Here is an 18,409-nt window from a genome sequence, read left to right as displayed (position 1 = left end):
AGCAACAAGAGGCCTGTCACAGATAAAGCAGGGAATGGGAGGATCTGACAACAAGGAAACGATAAGCTACGGGAAAGGTCATTAATAAAATCAGAACCAGGTGAAAGCAGTCAACCCGAAACCACTCCAGCAGAAGACCTGAACAGAGGAAATGAGAGAAGATGACTAGTAATCACAGAAATAACACACAGGTGTCAGGTCATGAAAGGAACGGAGCACAAGAAAGAATGGAGAGTCACCATGATCAACAACAGGCCAAAACCTTCCATTCATCAACTACATTTTTGAAGAACCCGAATTAACACAGTTAAACAGGTTTTTAACAATGACCAACAGCTTCTACGTCTTTCAGTCCAGTTTCCATGCTAACCACAGTACTGAGACTACCTGCGTTAAAGTATTCGATGATATCCACATGATATTGTGGTAAATCCACAGTGTTAGTACTGTTAGACCTCAGCGAAGGATTCAACACTGTTAACCTTGACATATTTACTGTCGAGCTGGGTCGGACTCTGGTCCAGTACTCATTGGTTCAAATCTTACTAAAAGAAAGTAGATATCATCTCATTGGAATGGGCAGAAATCACACGAAGGTTCAATCCTGGAACCCCTCCTATTTGATAGTTTCATGGTCCTGCTAGCTGAGGTTATAACAAGAAATAAGATTAGTTACCATGGGTACGCAGGTGATACACAGCTCTACATAACGATGTCACCAGGTGACTCTGAACCCATCCGAGAACTTCCATAACTTTTTCCAGGTGAACAGAGACTAAACTGAAGTAATCATCTTTGAATCTAAAGAGGAACGTTTGAGTCAGCTTGCAGTTTCAGTTCTTACAGTCAGAAACTATGATCAGGCCCAAAATCTGGGTGTAGTTGTTATGACAACCTTCCAGTGAAACCAAGCAACCAACTGAACCTTGTATAAAGCATGTTTTAGAATGAAGTTGCATTAGTCCAACTGTTTGAATTAATACAATTGAATGTGGAACTGATATTAGAACTGGGTCCTTGTGATGTAGCGGAACCAGAGGGTTCTACAGACAGTACTTCACTAAGTTGCATGTTCTGTCAGTTGGGGCTTATTCAGGTTTTATCTCACAGTTCCTGAGTGTCAGGATTTAATCTTTAATGATTATCATCAGCTGGATTAGCACATGAACCTTTATCTACTAGCTGCTACTGTGACACAACAGGCTGTTTTAAATCTTGAAATCCAGATAAAACATGGAGGAGTACGAAGACAGACTATCGGAGGATGATTGTACTTCCTCTGACGACTGGAGGGAAGAGACCATGTATTTAGACACTGAGGAGATAGGTGAGTGGGAGATGCTTCCTGATGTCTGCTTGCTACACATCTTCAAATATCTCTCTGATGGTGATCGCAGCAGGGCATCTCTGGTCTGTCATCACTGGCACAAAATCATGCGTCTGCCCTGTCTCTGGCGCTGCCGCTCCTTTCACCTCAGTGGCCGTCTCTCTAAATACAAGCAGTCCGAACATTTATCGACAGTGAGCTATGCTGACAATCTGGGAGTCTTCTTGGAAAGCTTGGAGGTGACCGTGTGTCCTCCAAGATCTGTTGTGTTGGCCCAGCGTCTGCATAACACCATCTGTGGGCTGTTGAATACATTGGTCAGGTAAAACAATTTGCATCTTAAGGCTGCAGTATGTAACATTTACAAAAATATGTTTTGATGTTGTTGTTTTTTTTTACATATTTACTAAAAGAGTTGCCATGTTGTGATAGTGTAACATGAGACAATGGGTCTCATGTTAAATCATGGAATGATTGGTTTCCTTCACCTCTTCCTTGAGCTGCTATTGGTATCTGAAGAAATGCACCACTCCCAACCAAAAACAACCAATCAGAGCCAGAGGGAGTGTCTCAGCATTGTCAATCAATCTTGTGTATGTGCTGCTCAATGTCCTAATGGTGGAGAACCTTTCCAGTTACCAGTTTTTCTGGAAATTACCAGGAAAACTGGTAAATTCCAGTTTTCCTGGAACTTGCCATTCCAGGAAAACTGTTTATCCACCATCATCGGTGGCCATGGTAACTAACTTTACCATGGCCACCGATGGCCATGGTAAAGTTAGCTGTAGTTCACTGCTAGTGAACTACAGCTAGTTCACCACCAGTGAACTAGCTGTAGCATAGCAGAGAGGAAGGGGGAAGGTGTGAGCAGTGCATAAGTGTGATTACAAGTGCAAAGACCCTCCTCCTTTCTCTTATTGGTTGTTTCTGAAGAGTATCTGTGCAGATGACAGCAGGATCATAGGCAGAAGGCAGAGGAGCTCAATTTTTTTCTCATGTGTCATAATATGCTGTCTCGCTTTAGTGACAGTAAAACAGACACATATTAAGAAATATGTAAAATACATATATATATATATATATATATATATATATATATATATATATATATATATATATATATATATATATATAAAAGTTACACAGTGCAACTTTAAGTGTAAATCTGCAATCTGAAATCAGACTCCAAAGATATTTTTATTTATAAGATTGAACATAATTTTTTCTTCACAGAGTTCGAGCCCCATTAAAGTCCCTCTCTATTGTAAGGCTGGAGCTGGACCGCTCCTCTTGGGGTCAGGGGCTCAGAAATACTTTAGTCAACAAACTCATTTATTTCCTCTTAGAAGGTCCCTCAAGACTTAAAAACATTTGCCTGATCAGGATAAGAACAGAGACCCAGCAGGTAATGTAAAAAAAACAAAAAACAAATAAGGTAAATACTTGACGAGAAGCATTTTGCAAAAACGAAAAGTGAATTGGAACATTCACTTGTACTGTAAAGCTACCAATGTTTTTATAGGAGATGGGGAAAAAAGAATATGTTCTTTGACTTTTTCAACGAAATACTGACATATTAACTTCTACTGAGGTTAATATGTCTACATACATGGTCATAAGCATTTTGGGTAACACTTTATTTGAAGGGGAATAAGACTGTAATGACGCTTTCATAAACATGACATAACACCTGTCATGAACATCAATAAGCCTTCATAAATATTTATGACTGTTGTCATAAAGCGTCATTCGGTAAATTATGACACTTTTAATACAAAGTTGACATTATTCAAAATGTCTTAGTTATGACAACTTGACATTAACCAAGAAATCATTACTGTTTAAACTTTACCTTTAATAACATAAAGTTACCTAATTTTTAAAGTGCAATCAGTAATACTTTTATAACAAATTTATATCAGTAATGATTTCTTGGTTAATGTCAAGTTGTCATAACAAAGAGATTTTGAATAATGTCAACTTTGTATTAAAACTGTCATAATTTACCGAATGATGCTTTATGACAACAGTCATAAATATTCATGAAGGCTTACTCATCTTCATGACAGGTGTTTATGACAGTGTCATGTCAGTCTTATTCACCCCCCTTCAAATAAAGTGTTACCGCATTTTGTATCGCCTTGTTACTGAAAATGTGCTATATAAATAAAACCTTTAAGCACATCGGGTTGACTGAAGTCACTCACCCAAGCAAATAATAGAGCAATACCTTAAGGGTGACCTTAATTCACAGGCAAAATTTAATGACAAACAAACACCACTAAACTTGTGTTCAGCCATAACAACTAGTTTAATAGTTTCACCTGAATCTGGTTTATTTCCCAATTCTTTTAACCCACAGGGTCTGGAGCTGCTTTCTGCAATAGTACAGAATCAAAGAAACCTCTCTCCCTTCTGCAGCCTCTCTTCTTTGGATCTAAGGGGTTTCTTTTCTGCCACTGTGCCCAATCAGCTTAATCGCAGTATACCTCAAACGCTACAAAAGCTGCAAGGCCTCACCCACCTGGCTCTTAGCTACTCCTGGTTGTCAGATGAACTGCTGCTGGCTCTCAGTGAAAGTATCAGAGCAAGAAGGGTCAACTATGGCAGAGATGGTAACTTCCTGGAAAGCTTTTCACTGTACTGCACTCAGAACGAGCCACATCAACAGGTAAGCAGGAAAAAAAAAAAAACACTAAATGTGTCATAGATTGTTTCCTATGTGAACTAGGTCAGTCCAAAGACACTGCCCTATCCATGTTTTACCGAGAAACTATAAAAGATGATGAAACTGCAAGTGCTAAATAATCTCTTTCAAGGTGGTGTATGGTTACTCATGGGCCACTTTGGTGTCCAGCAGCCCAGATCTAAAAGTCAGACTCACACTCGAACAAATCGTTGACACACATGAGCTGGTGAGGATCCTGCTGCCTGAGATTCCACTCGTGGAGTACAACATGACTGCATTTTATTCAATAGATGAGAACTGCAGCGCCAAGCCTCTGCTCCAAACCATTCTACCCTGGTACAGACACAGCCTGCAGGTCAGAGTCCTGAGAAAATTGCATCACATGAAGCATAAATTTTCTTTTTTTTTTTCCCCCAACAAAATTTTCAGCCAGAATCTGCAGAGGGCACAGGCTTGCTGTTAAATGTGCATATTTGTATAATGATGTTACTGTTTGGCTAAGTGATTCCCAAGCACTGCAGTTTCTGATCATCAAAATGACAGTGGCAGAAATGTTGCCATCCAGACAATTACTGACAACCTTTGGCTTATAGGCAGTATGTGATTATTGTTTGGCTCAAGTAAAAGCTTATGACAAATTCAAATATTGCTTATAACATGAGTTTCAACAAACATAAGACTTTTTTTTTTTACTTAAGCCACTTTTCCTATAAATATGTTTACTTTTTCAACCATTCAACTTTAAAAATCTTCACTACGTTAGGGAAATGTGTTCTGTTATAATTGTCCTGCTTTTTAAAACAATGCCTCATTAAAATTAATTTATAACACTCTAAAATTCTACTTCCATGTACTTACACCTAGAGAGCCGTTCAAACTTTAACATGTGTTGCTTTTTGAGATGCTTTTTGAGGTTCTGTCACTACTTGATTCTGTGTGACCGTAAGTATCCCTGGGGGGTATGTCCAGAATTAAACTTAAGCATGTGGATAATTACAATTACTGGATAGCTCTACTTCCTCATAAAATCATTGCTTTAATGCAGTTGCTTATATTGTTGTCAGATATTAAAAGTTGGTACGCGATCTAAAACATTTGGGTGTAACAAAAAAAAAAAAGCAAAAACAGACAAGAGGACAAATTCCAATACATTGGAAGAACGATAGCTGCATAAAACCATTTGAAAGTGTTCAGTCACAACAATGCAAAGAGAAATGTTCTTGTCTGTAGAATCTAACGCTGGACCTGAGCAACTGCAGCGAGTCACTCGATGATGAGCTGCTGGAGTTGGTTAATGTGTGTGAGTGCCTCGTAGATTTGAGAGTCTGGGCTTTCTTGGAAATCTCCACTGTGAGTCGGCTCCTGCACATCCGGATGACTAAAAGGATGTCGCTCAACAAGATCAAAGTAAGAAAACAGGGAGACATTCCCCGTAAAGCTACAGAGATTCAGTGAAGAGAAAGATAATAGTACATTTGCACTGCAGGTGAGAATCTACACAATGGTTGAGAACATCGAGGAGCAGGAAGATCAGCTAATGGAAATACTATCTCCCTTTTGTTACCCTCCTGAGCTACAGTTCCTGGCAGTCATTTGCCCCTACATATGACACCTTCAAGTGTGCCTTAACACCAAACAAGGCACAAGCTCCCTAAAAAGCAAAAATAAAGTGAATGAAGCATAGAGGATATCTATTTCTTCATTTAACCACCCAAATGATAAACAGCTTGTCAGGGTGATGTGGGGTGTGTTTTTGTTTTTCTCCAGGAGACTGGGTGAGCTGGGGTTGTGTATAGAAACCCTGACCTACTTTCACTGTAAAGGGGGAGCCAGCAATGCTATGCCTGTGTTTGCTCCGGCATGGGGGGGAGCACTATTTAAAGTAACAGAGATTAAGGGCCAATAGAAATAAACTCTTGTTCGGAGGATTCGCGCGAGACTAGAAAGAGAGTGAGCCTTCTTTGTGTTTTTAATCCTCTTCATTTGATTTGGTCTATTATGAATACAGGCTGTATTAGTTTTAAGCTCTTAAGTACGACACCTTATAATCCTTACACACTCTCCACTGATTGCTTTGCTAATTCCTTCATGGCTGAATACATTTTTAGTCTTCTGTTATGAATAATTGCCCACCATATTAAATGATAATGACACATTTCAACAACAGACATGTCAATGTGTCCTCATTTGCTGAGTATAAGGTCACAAACACACACACACACACAAAAACCTCTGAAACTTTACCAAGTTGAGCAACTTAACCTTGATCACATCAGACCACTGAACAATCAGTTCTGCTGCAAAGATTCCTGCCAGGGAAGGGAGCTGGAAACAGCACAAAATGACTTTTAGTCCTGGCTACTAGTTATTAATGTTGTAAACCGCTGCCAAAATGTATTTATTCTGTCAATTATATCTTGGAAAAGTATTGGGAAAGTATTTTTCACAGTTTATCATGTTGTAACCACAAATAACATTTCAAGGAATTTTATGAAACATATGAACATGCCTGTGAAGTGGAAGGAAGCTTTTAGTGTTGTGGATTTGTATTCAACTAATAAAGATAAAGCCTCGGTTGTAAACATGTCAATTTGTACTCATTTGCTAATTCAAAAATAATCTCAATATTTTTATTTCGAACAAGCCTGGAGTAAGAAAAACATTGGTATTGCCCAGTGCATGACATTAACGGAACAGCATCCTTCACGTCATTGGCTGTTAAAATCCTCACAAAGTCACGTGACTGTACATATAATCAGACACGGTGAGCAGATCGCCGCCCGTCGCCATCACCTGACCGCCGTCGCCACGCCGGTGCCCCGCCTTCCCGTGTTGTTGTTATATCCTCCACATTGTCTCCGCCGGACCATCGCCACCCCCCTCCTGTGCCGACGTTTTGTGGAGTCATCCCCGACCCGTCGAAATGTCCTCGCTGCCGAAGCCCTTCTCTGTCTGCGAGGGGCCCTGTGAGAGCTGCGCTGCCCGAAGACGAGGCCTGAGCTCGGCTCTCCATCAGCGGCCCCCATCCCTGCTGCTGCTGGCTGCCTCCGCCGCCACCGCCACCGGGTTGATGTCGCTGAAAGAGCACCGGAGGTTGTGCGAGGGTAGGCGGAACCTGGCGGCGGCTGCGATCGGAGGGAGGAAAATCACTCATCCCGGAAAAGCTATACTTGCAGGTGGATTTTCTGGCTCTTTTAACTCAGACTGGAGATTTCAAAGTAGTACTTGCTCTTTGTGTGTTGCAGAGAGAAGAGTATAATCCCAGTCTGTCGCCCTTAAAGCTATCCACGCAGAACTGGGTCAAAAAAGCCCCATGCCAAGCAGGATGCTACAGCAGTTGCATCATGTAGCCTCGTCCCTATTCCCATTGCATTATGCCCCTCATACAAATGTAAAATATGCTTACAATAAATGTTTACATTACAGATCCATCACTTCTTCTCTATTCACAAAGTTACTTTAGGCAACAGAACATTCAGGAGCAGTTCTGCATCTCTCTCTCAGGTGGCATAGCAGGAGCAATAGAGATCTGCATCACCTTCCCCACAGAGTATGTGAAGACCCAGCTGCAGCTGGATGAGCGAGCCAACCCTCCGAGATACAGAGGGATCGGTAGGTCACTGGGGCATTATGGGATGAGTCAGTGGGCTGGGATGAGTTTCTGTGCTGGCCTTGTGACGCTCTCTCACTCCGTCCTGCTCTGGGTTTGGACAGGTGACTGTGTGAGGCTGACTGTGCAGGATCACGGGCTCAGAGGGCTGTACCGAGGTCTCAGCTCCCTGCTTTATGGGTCAATACCCAAATCAGCAGTCAGGTGAAGACAAGCACACTGTACATAGCAGCTTTTACATCATAGAGCCTTTAAAAAATAAAAAAAAAAGCAAAACAGCTACTAAAATAATTCAGATTTTTGTTTTTTCCACACGTTAGAGGTTATCGGGGTGGAAAATGTTAAACGAGGAGAAACGGATCCAGTGACAGAAACCAGATCATGTTTCTTTACTGGATGTGTACCACACATACAAGCCTTCTTTTTTGTTTTGTTCTTTTATTTTTCATTTAACTACTAAATGTAACAGCCTTTGACAATAAAAGAAAAATGTGCTGCTGGAACCTTGACAGTAGTAGTTTTATTTGTCAGAAAATTCCCACTTATGTATCTAAGCACACGTCCCTTACCTTAGTAGAATACTAATGATATCAAACCAATCACATAAAAAAGTAGAGCATGAACAAAACTGCCTGATTTAAATCTGACTGGTTTGAACGTGTGCCATCCTAAATTGGCACCCGTGATTTTGTAAATTATCATAATTTACAAAATAATGCAAAGGTGGCACTTTTAATGGACTTTTAATGCAACGTTTAGAGCAACTTTGCATTAAAAGTGTCATTATTTACCGAATGACACTTCATGACAACTGTCAAACATTCATAAAGACTCCTTTATGTTCATGACAGGTGTTATGTCATGTTTATGACAGTGTCATGTCAGTCTTATGCACACTCCTTCAAATAAAGTGTTACCAAATATTTTGGTATTTCCCTTTCTAGAAAATCTGCAAAGAAGGAGCATTCCTGTACTAATTTCTTTCTGTTCCTGTTTTATAATGCTGAAATGTCTCCATTCTTCCAGGTTTGGCACATTTGAAATGCTTAGTAATCCGATGCGAGATCACACGGGCCGGCTCGACAACAAACGGAGCCTCCTGTGTGGTTTGGGAGCCGGGATAGCAGAGGCTGTGCTGGTCGTCTGCCCCATGGAGACGCTGAAGGTTGGTTGAAACGTTCACTTTCTACAGGAAGTTTAATGATGCGTCACGGAGATGAAACATCTGGATAAAATGGTCTGTATTTGACAAAGGTGAAGCTCATTCATGACCAGTGCTCCCTCAGGCCTCGCTACAGAGGCTTCTTCCACGGAGTCAGTGAGATCATCAGGGAACAGGGTGAGTCAGCAAAACTGGAGCAGCTGCTTATTTTGTATATTAGCAAAACTGCATCTGTAGTAGTATTGTGTATTTTTCCCATGTAGGTGTGAGGGGAACGTATCAAGGCTTGACACCAACTGTGCTTAAACAAGGAACTAATCAGGCCATCAGATTCTATGTTATGAACGCTTTGCGGAACTGGTACAACGGTGAGAAGATTTTCCCTGAGCAGATGATAGAAATAAGAGATCAATAAGTTGTTGTCACTTTCGTCAATTTTTTGGCTTTGGCCCCTAAGGTGACGAGCCTAGACGAGAAATGCATCCAATCGTCACTGCGATGTTTGGAGCCACAGCAGGAGCGGTCAGCGTTTTTGGAAATACGCCTCTAGATGTCGTCAAGACCAGGATGCAGGTAGGAAACAAATGCATATATATAAACTAGTGTAGATTTGATTGCATACTGGCCAAGGTTATGATTTAAAGGAGTATAATTTTATATCAAGTACTCAAAAAGTAGCACCCCACAGTGGCCACTGTCTGAATTATTCAATGTTATCTTAATAGAGACGGATAATTGTGCATAAACATATATTTTTTCAAAACCCAACAACTGCATACTGTTTAAATCTCTTTACATGCTGGTCTTCACCTTTTATATATTTCATGTTTTGTGCAAATTGTATACCATCACATACCTTCTATATTGATAAAAGTAACGTTGTTTTCAGCACAACTTCCATTCTCTTGAGGTCCTGAGTTCAGTTTTAACTTAATTTCAGAAGCTAAAAGGTTGTTGTTTTTTTCTACCTGGCAAGCATCCAGCTTAAACATGCCATAATATTTTAGTTCCTGCAATAGCATAACTTGGATTCGCCTGTGTCACATTTCTGCAAACTAAATGCACTTATTAAATAGAATCGTCTTGACATCTAGCATTGCTAAGCTTTTGGATTTGTTTTAGCTAATAATTCTCTGGTACAGCTTTAGTTTTTTTTTTCTTTTTTCTGCACTAACATCGACTTTTGTACAAAGACCTAGCTTAGAAACTAAGCATATTTTATTCTCAAATCCACATTCATCAAACCCAGAATGAGCGATAAAAAGAATGTTGTCACTGTAAGTTTGTTGCTTGTTAGGAAATCTTAACATGTTTTTTTTTACATATTTATGTATCTATGTTAGGGTTTAGAGGCCTATCGCTACAAAAACACATTGGATTGTGCCTTCCAAATCTTGAAACACGAAGGACCACAGGCGTGAGTACCATGTCGCCACTCCTTTAGATTTCCCTCCCCCTTTAGCAACCAATTGTAATCTTGTGCATCCTGCAGGTTCTACAAAGGCACGGTTCCCAGACTTGGCCGCGTGTGCCTTGATGTGGCCATAGTCTTTGTCATTTACGAAGAGGTGGTCAAACTACTCAACAACGTGTGGAAAACGCAGTAAACCAGCATGAATGTGAAAAGGGGTCCGGGAGGAAGCACGGACCAGTGCCTCTTGCTACGCACAACACAACACCTCTGTTCCAGTTCAGTTTAGCCGTCTGGATTCTCCTGAGCAGATGATGCGTCATCTCGACCGGTGTCCACACTGTTAAGCAACATATTCGGTTACGTAGGCTCACTCTAAACCCAGCGATGAGGACTAAAGTGTTTTTTTCGTCAAGTGAATAAGAAGTAGGTACTTATTCACTTGAATAAGTATTCAATGAAGGATTGAATAATAAAAGGTTGGAAATACGATAAAAGGAGTATTACGAACGACATGAAACGAACACTTTGTTCTGAAACCAAAAAAGTGTCTTGATTCACTGAGTACTTACCACATACTGTGCTATGAATGGGCTTGAGCAAGCTTCCTGAACCACTGTAACCAGTCTGTGCGGCTCTTGGCTTTGCTTGCGGTGCTGTCACGCTCGCAGCGTCCAGGTGACAGTTCAAGGTGAACCTCAATGCCCAGCGCTGACCACAGTTCCTCTTTGCATGAACATTTTTAGACTCCAACGAGTCGCAGACCTGCTGAGGCTACACAGACAAGTTTCGAAAGTGAGTGAGTTTGTAACTGAAAATATGAGCTTATGTTGGTACATCTGTCTTGGTTCATGAACATTGTAGCACCTTCTATTTTTGTATTCTGTTTTTTTTTTTAATATATATTATTTTTCTTCTAATCAGATCTACCACATTAAGGTTCTTTTTATTAACCCTGGTTTGATCTGTCAGACAGGCTTTTGGTATACTAACATAATAGCTAACTCAGTGTTACTAGGATCTTAAAAAAGGAAGAGGTTTGTTGCCACCTAGTTGTTAGATATAACTAGGAACTGATCTGTTGAAAGACTTTTGACATAAGTGAGAAGTCTCAACGCAACTGATCAGTATTTGGGTGATCTTAAGTCTTGAACAAAATCCTTTCAGTCTTTTTAATCTTCTCTTCATTCTCCATCTTGTCCTTTCCTTTTCATTATGTCCTTCCTTCACTATTTCCTTCCTGCTTTCTTTCTTGTACCGTCCCTTCCTTATTGTCATTTCTTTCTCCACTTCCTCTTCCTTTGTTCCTTCTTTCCTGATTACATATTTAAAACCGTTCCCATGTAAGAATATTTGACTGAAATTTATCGTGAATTTATGATATTTCATATTACGGTATCTGGAAATGTGGAATTTTTCCACAAGAAAAAAAATATTCCCCTTTTAAATATTGTTTGTTCCAATAATTACAAGGTTTCACACTTTACACAGGAATACAAAGAAGGGTGTTTTGTCACTTGCCATTTGTTCTGTTTACAGAAGGCATTTACTACACAGTTTTGTTCATTTGCTGTTTTGGTTTTTCATAAAATGGCCAATTTTAATGCGCACATTCTCTTTAATTTCTGTGTAAGCACTTACTCTGCTCACTGTAGGGCAGAATTAAAGCTTTTTATTGTATGGGAGATACCAAAATACAACATGACGCACACGACATAAATGCTGTTGGAAAATTTCAATGACTCAAGTTTGATTTTCTTGACGATAATAAACTTGTGAAGACCAAATCTGTGTGGCTGTGATAAGACTAAACATAACATTTCAGAAGTAGATTTTACTGTGCAAACTGAAATGATCAATATAGCAAATCAAAAATATTCACACGTTTAGCCTTGAACTTTATATAAACACCTAACAAACATCACTGTACTTTAGTGGGATTTATGTGATGGACCAAAACAAATTGATAGCTGTGTATTTTAGATTTGCTGTCCTCCTGGAATATAGCTGCATTAATCAACAAGAGTCCTCAGTGGGAGGGAGAGCTGCTCACAGGTTGGAAAAACACGGGCTTTAAATAAACAGTGATTTAAGTTGACATCTATTTAAACTTTTCTAGGAAAGGAGCTAAGGGGGAAGGGAGTTCCTGTCTTGTTTAACACATTAAATTCACTCAAGTATTTAAAACAAAACCTCAGGTGCACCGTTTCTAAAATACATGCAGGCAGGTGTGTGTGTATATATATATATATATATATATATATATATCTATTTTTTTTGTGGATGTTGTGGATCAATAATTTGTAAAAGCTTTTGAGTGAAATTAGAATTCAGTATTAAAATTTTGTTTTTTTAAAATGTGCCTCCAAAATCAAAAATGTCTGATAGATATGAATGAAATTACATATCTAGATAAACAAACATGAAGAATTTTGAATTTGCAGGATATCTACACAAAAATAACTCCTACACTCAAAACGCAAGCTTAAACTTAATGTTGTGGTAATATTTGTTATTCTAATCCTATTTGTATAGTTTCTATAGTACTGACTCAAAAAGGACAGCTATTGAAGATCACAAGTCAAGTCTTTATTACCATTATAAAGCACAACATAATACAATGAGATTGAATAAGACATGTATGCAAACTGGTTGTAACCAACATTTCTCAACCATTCAGAGGGAAACTTTGTTTCTTGTTCAACTAACAGCCACTTAATTTACTGTTAAGTCAACAGTATGGTGGGAGGGGTCTCAAGTTAGAATGCATTAAGAATAAATCATCCAGCAACAAATTCATGCTATGGACAGGAAAACAGGTTTCCCAATATGGGATGAAAGAAATGTTCAGGATTTCCTGCCACTGCAACTTAATGTGTTTAATGTCGCGCTGACGGCAGAAGAGATTAAAGACTGCAGGTGCAGGGCAAGCAACAGTGGACTTAACAACGCAGAGGAAGGCGTTAACGCTCCCACATGCTGCCTCATCAGACCAACTGTTCATGAAAATATCGCCAAAATATCTCAAGAACTGAGATGAAAACAGGAGTCGTATAGCTTTCTGATAATTTACTAAAAAGTACGATTCTTTTATGTATCTTTACATCTATGATGATGATGGTTAGCAAGCTTTCAATAATCTGCAAACTGGTACTTGATTTGTACTGATGAGGTTCGTTATATTCCGCAAGGTAAATGTTTTGAAATACTTTCATATGTAGCAATCTGAAGGAATGGATGCTTCACGTTTTAAATTTCCATTTGGGCGAGCTTTGTTTGCAGTCTTGCATTGTAAATGATCAACATTTGGACTTGAAAGCAAGACTCAGCATTTGTATTGTGACAGGATCCAAGTTCCTCGACACAATTGCTCCTGTGGCAGGCGCCACAAAGACGAACAGAGGACTAGGTCTGCTCTGGACACCCTTTGCTCCAGCTGTCTGAAGCTTTAAAGAAACCCATATGAGAGGACACATAATTGGTTATCTTCTCCATCTGAAAAAAAACAACAAACAAACAAAAAAAACAAGGCAAAGGTTTAGTACTTGGATAAGTCCAAAAATTGTGAAAACTGTGCAAGTAGAGCGACTCACATTCGAAGACATTTGTCTTTCCCACCACTTGCCACTCTCTGTCCATCAGGACTCCAGTCAACAGCATAAACCTACAAACAGGAGGAAAATCATCAACTAATATCAATAAAATGCAAACATTCATTAATAATTTGAACACATCTCTTGTCTTGCCTCATCAGCGTGTCCAGGAAGGTCCATATTAAGCTTCCCAGTCTTTATGTCCCAAACTTTCAGCGTGCTGTCACTGCTGCCGCTGACCAGCAGCCGGCTGTCTGCTGACCACGCCACCTGATACACAGATCCCACATGTCCCCGCAGAGACATCAGGTATCTGAGGACCAAAAGATGGGAAAGCATGTATTTAGCTTAACAGCACCATCTTATGGATCCATTTAGTATTGCACATCCAGATACATCTAAATTACCTCAAAGTATAATTGAAAACTGAGACGTATTCAAGCATTTAAAGGAAAATTCAGTGGAAGGAAAAAGAGTTCAAAAGCATTATTATTAAGTTTGCCCTTAAGGTGATTGTATAGAGCTCAGTGTGTAAAGCTGAGTTTCAATTTTTGAAATAAACTCTTCCATGTTATTCTGATTTATGTAGCTGCACCAGTAGATTTACTAAAAATCTTATCAGAGACGGAGAAAACATGAAGCCTAAGCCACACATAGCCAGATATCTGGGAAAATGGAAACATTTTTATGCATTTTAGCCTTTCATCCACACAAAAACTCTGTTTAGTATCACAAAAAACAATTTCTTATGCTCCATGTTTAATTCCTAACAGGAAGTTGTGGTTGTTTTCAAGCAATACAATTGGCTGACATACATTTTAACTTTGCAGGACACTATATCTGTGGGTTTAGAAGGTGTAAAAAAACACATTGGTGGCATATTTATGCATGTTAATGGAAATTAACAATTTTCTAAAACCGATCCCATCTGTAAAATCTTATATTTTTTTAAGTATGTGGCAGAAATATATGTCTTTATAAAGACTCAGTTATGTGTGTACGTAGCTGAATCCTGCTGAGTCAGAGGTTTTCTTACTTTCCAGTACGTCCGTCCCAGATTTTAATGGACTTATCGAATGAAGCAGAAGCGAGGAGCCTGGTGTCGGGGGAGAAGAGCACTTCATTGACCAGAGCGCTGTGGCCAGTCATCCTGGCTAAAGGCTTTTTGCCTTCAGCAGGATTCCACAAGAATAAGGTGAAATCATCAGAGCCAGACACCAACCGCTCCGGAGCGGAGCCCTGCAACAGACGAAGACGACAATAAAGTGAGAGAATCAATGAGGTATTAAGAGAAACTTTCCTTTCACGTGAATAAAAGGTACTCACCCTAACTTTATTGTATCTCTGCAAGGCTGCCTCCTTTATTTCCTCCACTAGAGGGAAATGATACTAATTAGGCAGGAACAAAACACAAAATCCAGCATTACAAAGGAACGGCAGGCCTTACAAGAGCCAGTGAGATCCTGGGGGTTGATGGTGGCGGTAGCAGGTTCAAAAGCTCCAGTACGTAACACATAATCTGTGCTGAGAGCCAGCGTGTTCACCCAGTGGGCGTGACCCTGCAGCGTCCTGCACAGCACGCCCTGAAATCAACCAACAAACACAAACACGTCAGGAATCTCAGTGCTACTTCAGTTACAGATGAAACAGACGCTCTGCCTTACATCTTTGGGCCTCCACACTTTGACTGTGCGATCCTGGGAGGAGGTGTAGAGCAGTCCGTCTCCTCCCCATTTCACACAGGTGACTGACTGAGTGTGTCCCGTCAAGATCTTCTCATACCGTCCCAGAACAGTGTCCCAGATCCGGACAGAGCCATCCTTAGAGCTGCTGGCTAAGTACCGGCACTCTGGGTTACTGAAACAGATGGGAGATGGAACAGATGGTCGCAAAATGTTTAGGTTTCTACAAAAAGCTAAAAATACTCAAAATGTCACCAATAAAATAGAGGAACTGAAGGCTTACAGGTGGAGAGGTTCCCAGCAGAGCCAAGTGATCCACTTGGTGTGTCCCGTCAAAGTCTTCCCTATCTGTGTTCCTGTCACCGGATCCCAAAGACAGATCTAAAAGTGCAGCATCGTGAAAATAATAAAAAAAAAAATTTGGAATTCATGTTTAGAAAAAAAAACATAAAAAATTAGGTTGAAACAAACCTGACTGTTCTTGCACCCTGAAGCTAACTTCTTTCCATCAGGTGACCAGGCGATGCTCAGGACCCAGTGGGCGTGTCCTTCAATAAAGCACAGTGGAGCTCAGAGGTGTCCAGATGTCAATAAATAATTTGTATTTTTTGAGAGAGAAATGACGCCTCCTTATAGAAGTGACTTCATACCTCTGGCAGTGTGATGGGGGGTCTCAGTCGTCAGATCCCAAAAGCGGACTGTGGTGTCTCCTGATCCACTGGCCAAATATCTCAAACAAACAACAACATAACTTATAAATCAGCCTCTTTTATGCGTTTTTATATTATATATATTTTGGACAAATACTCTGCAAAAGCATGCAGCTGGTTATCGTGTCTGAGAGTAACTCACTTGCCGGTAGGGCTGAAGGCAGTGGAGATGACGGCCTCCGTGTGTCCCTGCAGCGTGCTGGTGCAGCGGGTCACGGCCCGGACCCTGAACACAGCCTGAGGTTGGTACACCACCGGCAGAACCTGCTCCGTCTCCACCCCGAGGGTCTGGATGCAGGAGCCCAGGCTGGACACCACCTCTGCCTCGCCGCGCACGAAGAATGCCAGAGGAACGGGCTCCTCCTGCAGCAGGAACATTAATTTATTCAGCTAAATATGAGACAATACTGGAGGAAAAACAGTTAGAGGTAGCAAAAGACTTTAAACGTAGGCGGAGATGTTTGCTGATCACTTATCCCCCTCAATAAAATGCACTGACATTACAGAGTGAAACATAACAAAATGGAGCAAAATGATTACACATTATAATAAGACTGCGACTTAAAGAAATCATTCTATACATATACACAGAAGCGGTCTCAAGAACATTCAATCTGTGTAACACAATGCTAGAAGATTTTGCTCTAACATACAACCTATAAAATATGCATTTAAATCAGATTAAACAGAAGACCTACATTTTACAAATGTTACCTCGAACAGAATCTTTTTATTTCCTAGATATTAAAAAGCATGTTTACGCCAAGTTGGTCAGTGCTACCTTTTGTAACAATGCATTGCAGACGAGCTGCAGTTTGTCAGGGTTGATGTCCACAGGGACGTCGAAAGGTGAGCCCAGAACTTCCCCGTTCTCGTCCTGGAACTGGATCAGCAGCCGCTCCACATCCTCACTTGTCATCTTGAGTCTGGTTCTGTTCCAGATCTAACAAAATGACATTCGTTAGATCTGGTTTTGCTGTATGTTTGTGTGATCTCTGAATGTTACAATCTCCAAAGCATCTCAATTTATATTGTGACAGAGAAGGTTTCAAGGAGATAATTAACGTTTGAAATAAGGAACTTCTAGTTACATTAAATAACGCCAAAATATTAAAATTCATTTGTACTTTTAAACTTGGAAAAAGTTTGAAAGTTGTTATTGCCAAGAGTACAGCTTCAAATAAGTTAAGCTGAATGCAAATGCATTAAGATCATGTCATGTGGTTGTGAAAAAGAAATGTTTCAGAAAAACTCAATTATTTGATTTGTGAGCATCAACTCAACTGGGAATCTGAGAGTTGTTCTGAATGCAACACGACAGTCTAATTTTCCCTGTCATGAAAGTAAATACCCGTTTTAGGCACTCATGATTATTGATAATAACTGTGACATGATATACGCGTATCCACACAGCCAATACATTACTATGAAAATCAACTAAATGATCATCTGATTTTCTTCCAGGGACTACAATGTTTGACAAAGTTCTCTCTTGCAAACGAACGCAGCTAACCAGTAGAACAGAATCTTTACATGTTTTTATTTAGAAAATATAGCTATAATTAAACGACTATTCAAATTGGGGGTAAATGTAACAAATAAACAAAGACAGTCTGTCAGTTTTATTTTTAGCTAACTGGCGGTGTCCATACTCTCCATTGAAGCTAACTATGCTAGCACATTCATTAGCCAACGCTTTTAACATCTTGAAGCCTTTATTGCACGAGTCACTGAACGCGAGTAAATCTAAAGTTAATTCAACCACTGTCGTTGGTTTTATCTAAACACTGAATGCTGTATATATAAACTAAACGCTTACCTTTAGCTTAGCGGGTAATATGAAGTCTCCACGTGTTTACAGCCAGAGAGTCTACCACTGAAAAGATATGCTGCTAGGAAACAGAACGTCAAGTGAAGTTACGGGGTCGCAATGGATTATGGGAAAGTTTCCAAGTTGGTAGGTGTTACTCACACGCTCGTATAATTTATCTTTATGTTATTTCTATGATTCTCTATTACGAAATAACAACAACAATAATGAAGTTTTTAATTTCCAAGAAATGTCTGTTATTTCCTTAATTTAAACACAAATTACTTTTACAATGACCGTAGTTTTACTTGTGGCTTATTCTGAATGTACTGTAGGTTATAGGTTTCAAATTTATAGCATTGACAGAATAACACCAAATGGACTGAGGAGAGAAGCATTATTTTTGGGTTGTCTG

At 39.8% G+C, this 18,409-nt stretch overlaps 3 protein-coding genes across 5 annotated transcripts; 2 read left to right on the top strand and 1 right to left on the bottom strand.

Moving 5' to 3' along the window:
• Positions 1-1,008: 1,008 nt before the first annotated feature.
• On the top strand, positions 1,009-5,704 carry LOC103142131 (F-box only protein 39). Its single transcript, XM_016673682.1, has 6 exons — positions 1,009-1,649; positions 2,561-2,732; positions 3,690-3,998; positions 4,147-4,371; positions 5,247-5,423; positions 5,503-5,704. The coding sequence occupies exons 1-6, from the start codon at positions 1,234-1,236 to the stop codon at positions 5,623-5,625; spliced, it is 1,422 nt and encodes a 473-aa protein (XP_016529168.1). The 5' UTR covers positions 1,009-1,233; the 3' UTR covers positions 5,626-5,704.
• An 802-nt stretch (positions 5,705-6,506) lies between these two features.
• Positions 6,507-11,986, top strand: slc25a1a (solute carrier family 25 member 1a). Of its 2 annotated transcripts, XM_016673686.1 has the most exons (10): positions 6,507-7,120; positions 7,154-7,192; positions 7,521-7,628; positions 7,731-7,830; positions 8,653-8,791; positions 8,881-8,965; positions 9,052-9,156; positions 9,246-9,361; positions 10,132-10,205; positions 10,281-11,986. In XM_016673686.1, the coding sequence occupies exons 1-10, from the start codon at positions 6,940-6,942 to the stop codon at positions 10,393-10,395; spliced, it is 1,062 nt and encodes a 353-aa protein (XP_016529172.1). In that variant the 5' UTR covers positions 6,507-6,939; the 3' UTR covers positions 10,396-11,986. The 2 variants fall into 2 exon arrangements, with proteins under 2 accessions (XP_016529172.1, XP_007556207.1); XM_007556145.2 differs by having other exon boundaries at positions 6,508-7,192.
• A 778-nt stretch (positions 11,987-12,764) lies between these two features.
• On the bottom strand, positions 12,765-18,131 carry nle1 (notchless homolog 1 (Drosophila)). Of its 2 annotated transcripts, none has more exons than XM_007556124.2 (13): positions 18,004-18,131; positions 16,966-17,127; positions 16,327-16,547; positions 16,125-16,204; positions 15,946-16,022; positions 15,758-15,855; positions 15,475-15,649; positions 15,240-15,375; positions 15,119-15,165; positions 14,829-15,031; positions 13,946-14,105; positions 13,793-13,863; positions 12,765-13,694 (listed from the first exon to the last, which is right to left on the bottom strand). In XM_007556124.2, exons 2-13 carry the CDS (start codon positions 17,101-17,103, stop codon positions 13,682-13,684), a joined length of 1,419 nt encoding a protein of 472 aa, XP_007556186.1. In that variant the 5' UTR covers positions 17,104-17,127; positions 18,004-18,131; the 3' UTR covers positions 12,765-13,681. The 2 variants fall into 2 exon arrangements, with proteins under 2 accessions (XP_007556186.1, XP_007556178.1); XM_007556116.2 differs by having other exon boundaries at positions 15,457-15,649; positions 18,004-18,129.
• Between the last annotated feature and the right edge of the window lie 278 nt (positions 18,132-18,409).

The sequence above is a fragment of the Poecilia formosa genome, unplaced genomic scaffold (assembly GCF_000485575.1).
Source record: "Poecilia formosa unplaced genomic scaffold, Poecilia_formosa-5.1.2 Scaffold3, whole genome shotgun sequence".
Classification (NCBI taxonomy): Eukaryota; Metazoa; Chordata; class Actinopteri; order Cyprinodontiformes; family Poeciliidae; genus Poecilia; species Poecilia formosa.
Note: the sequence above shows the minus strand (reverse complement) of the source record. Positions and strands in the feature narration are given on the sequence as shown.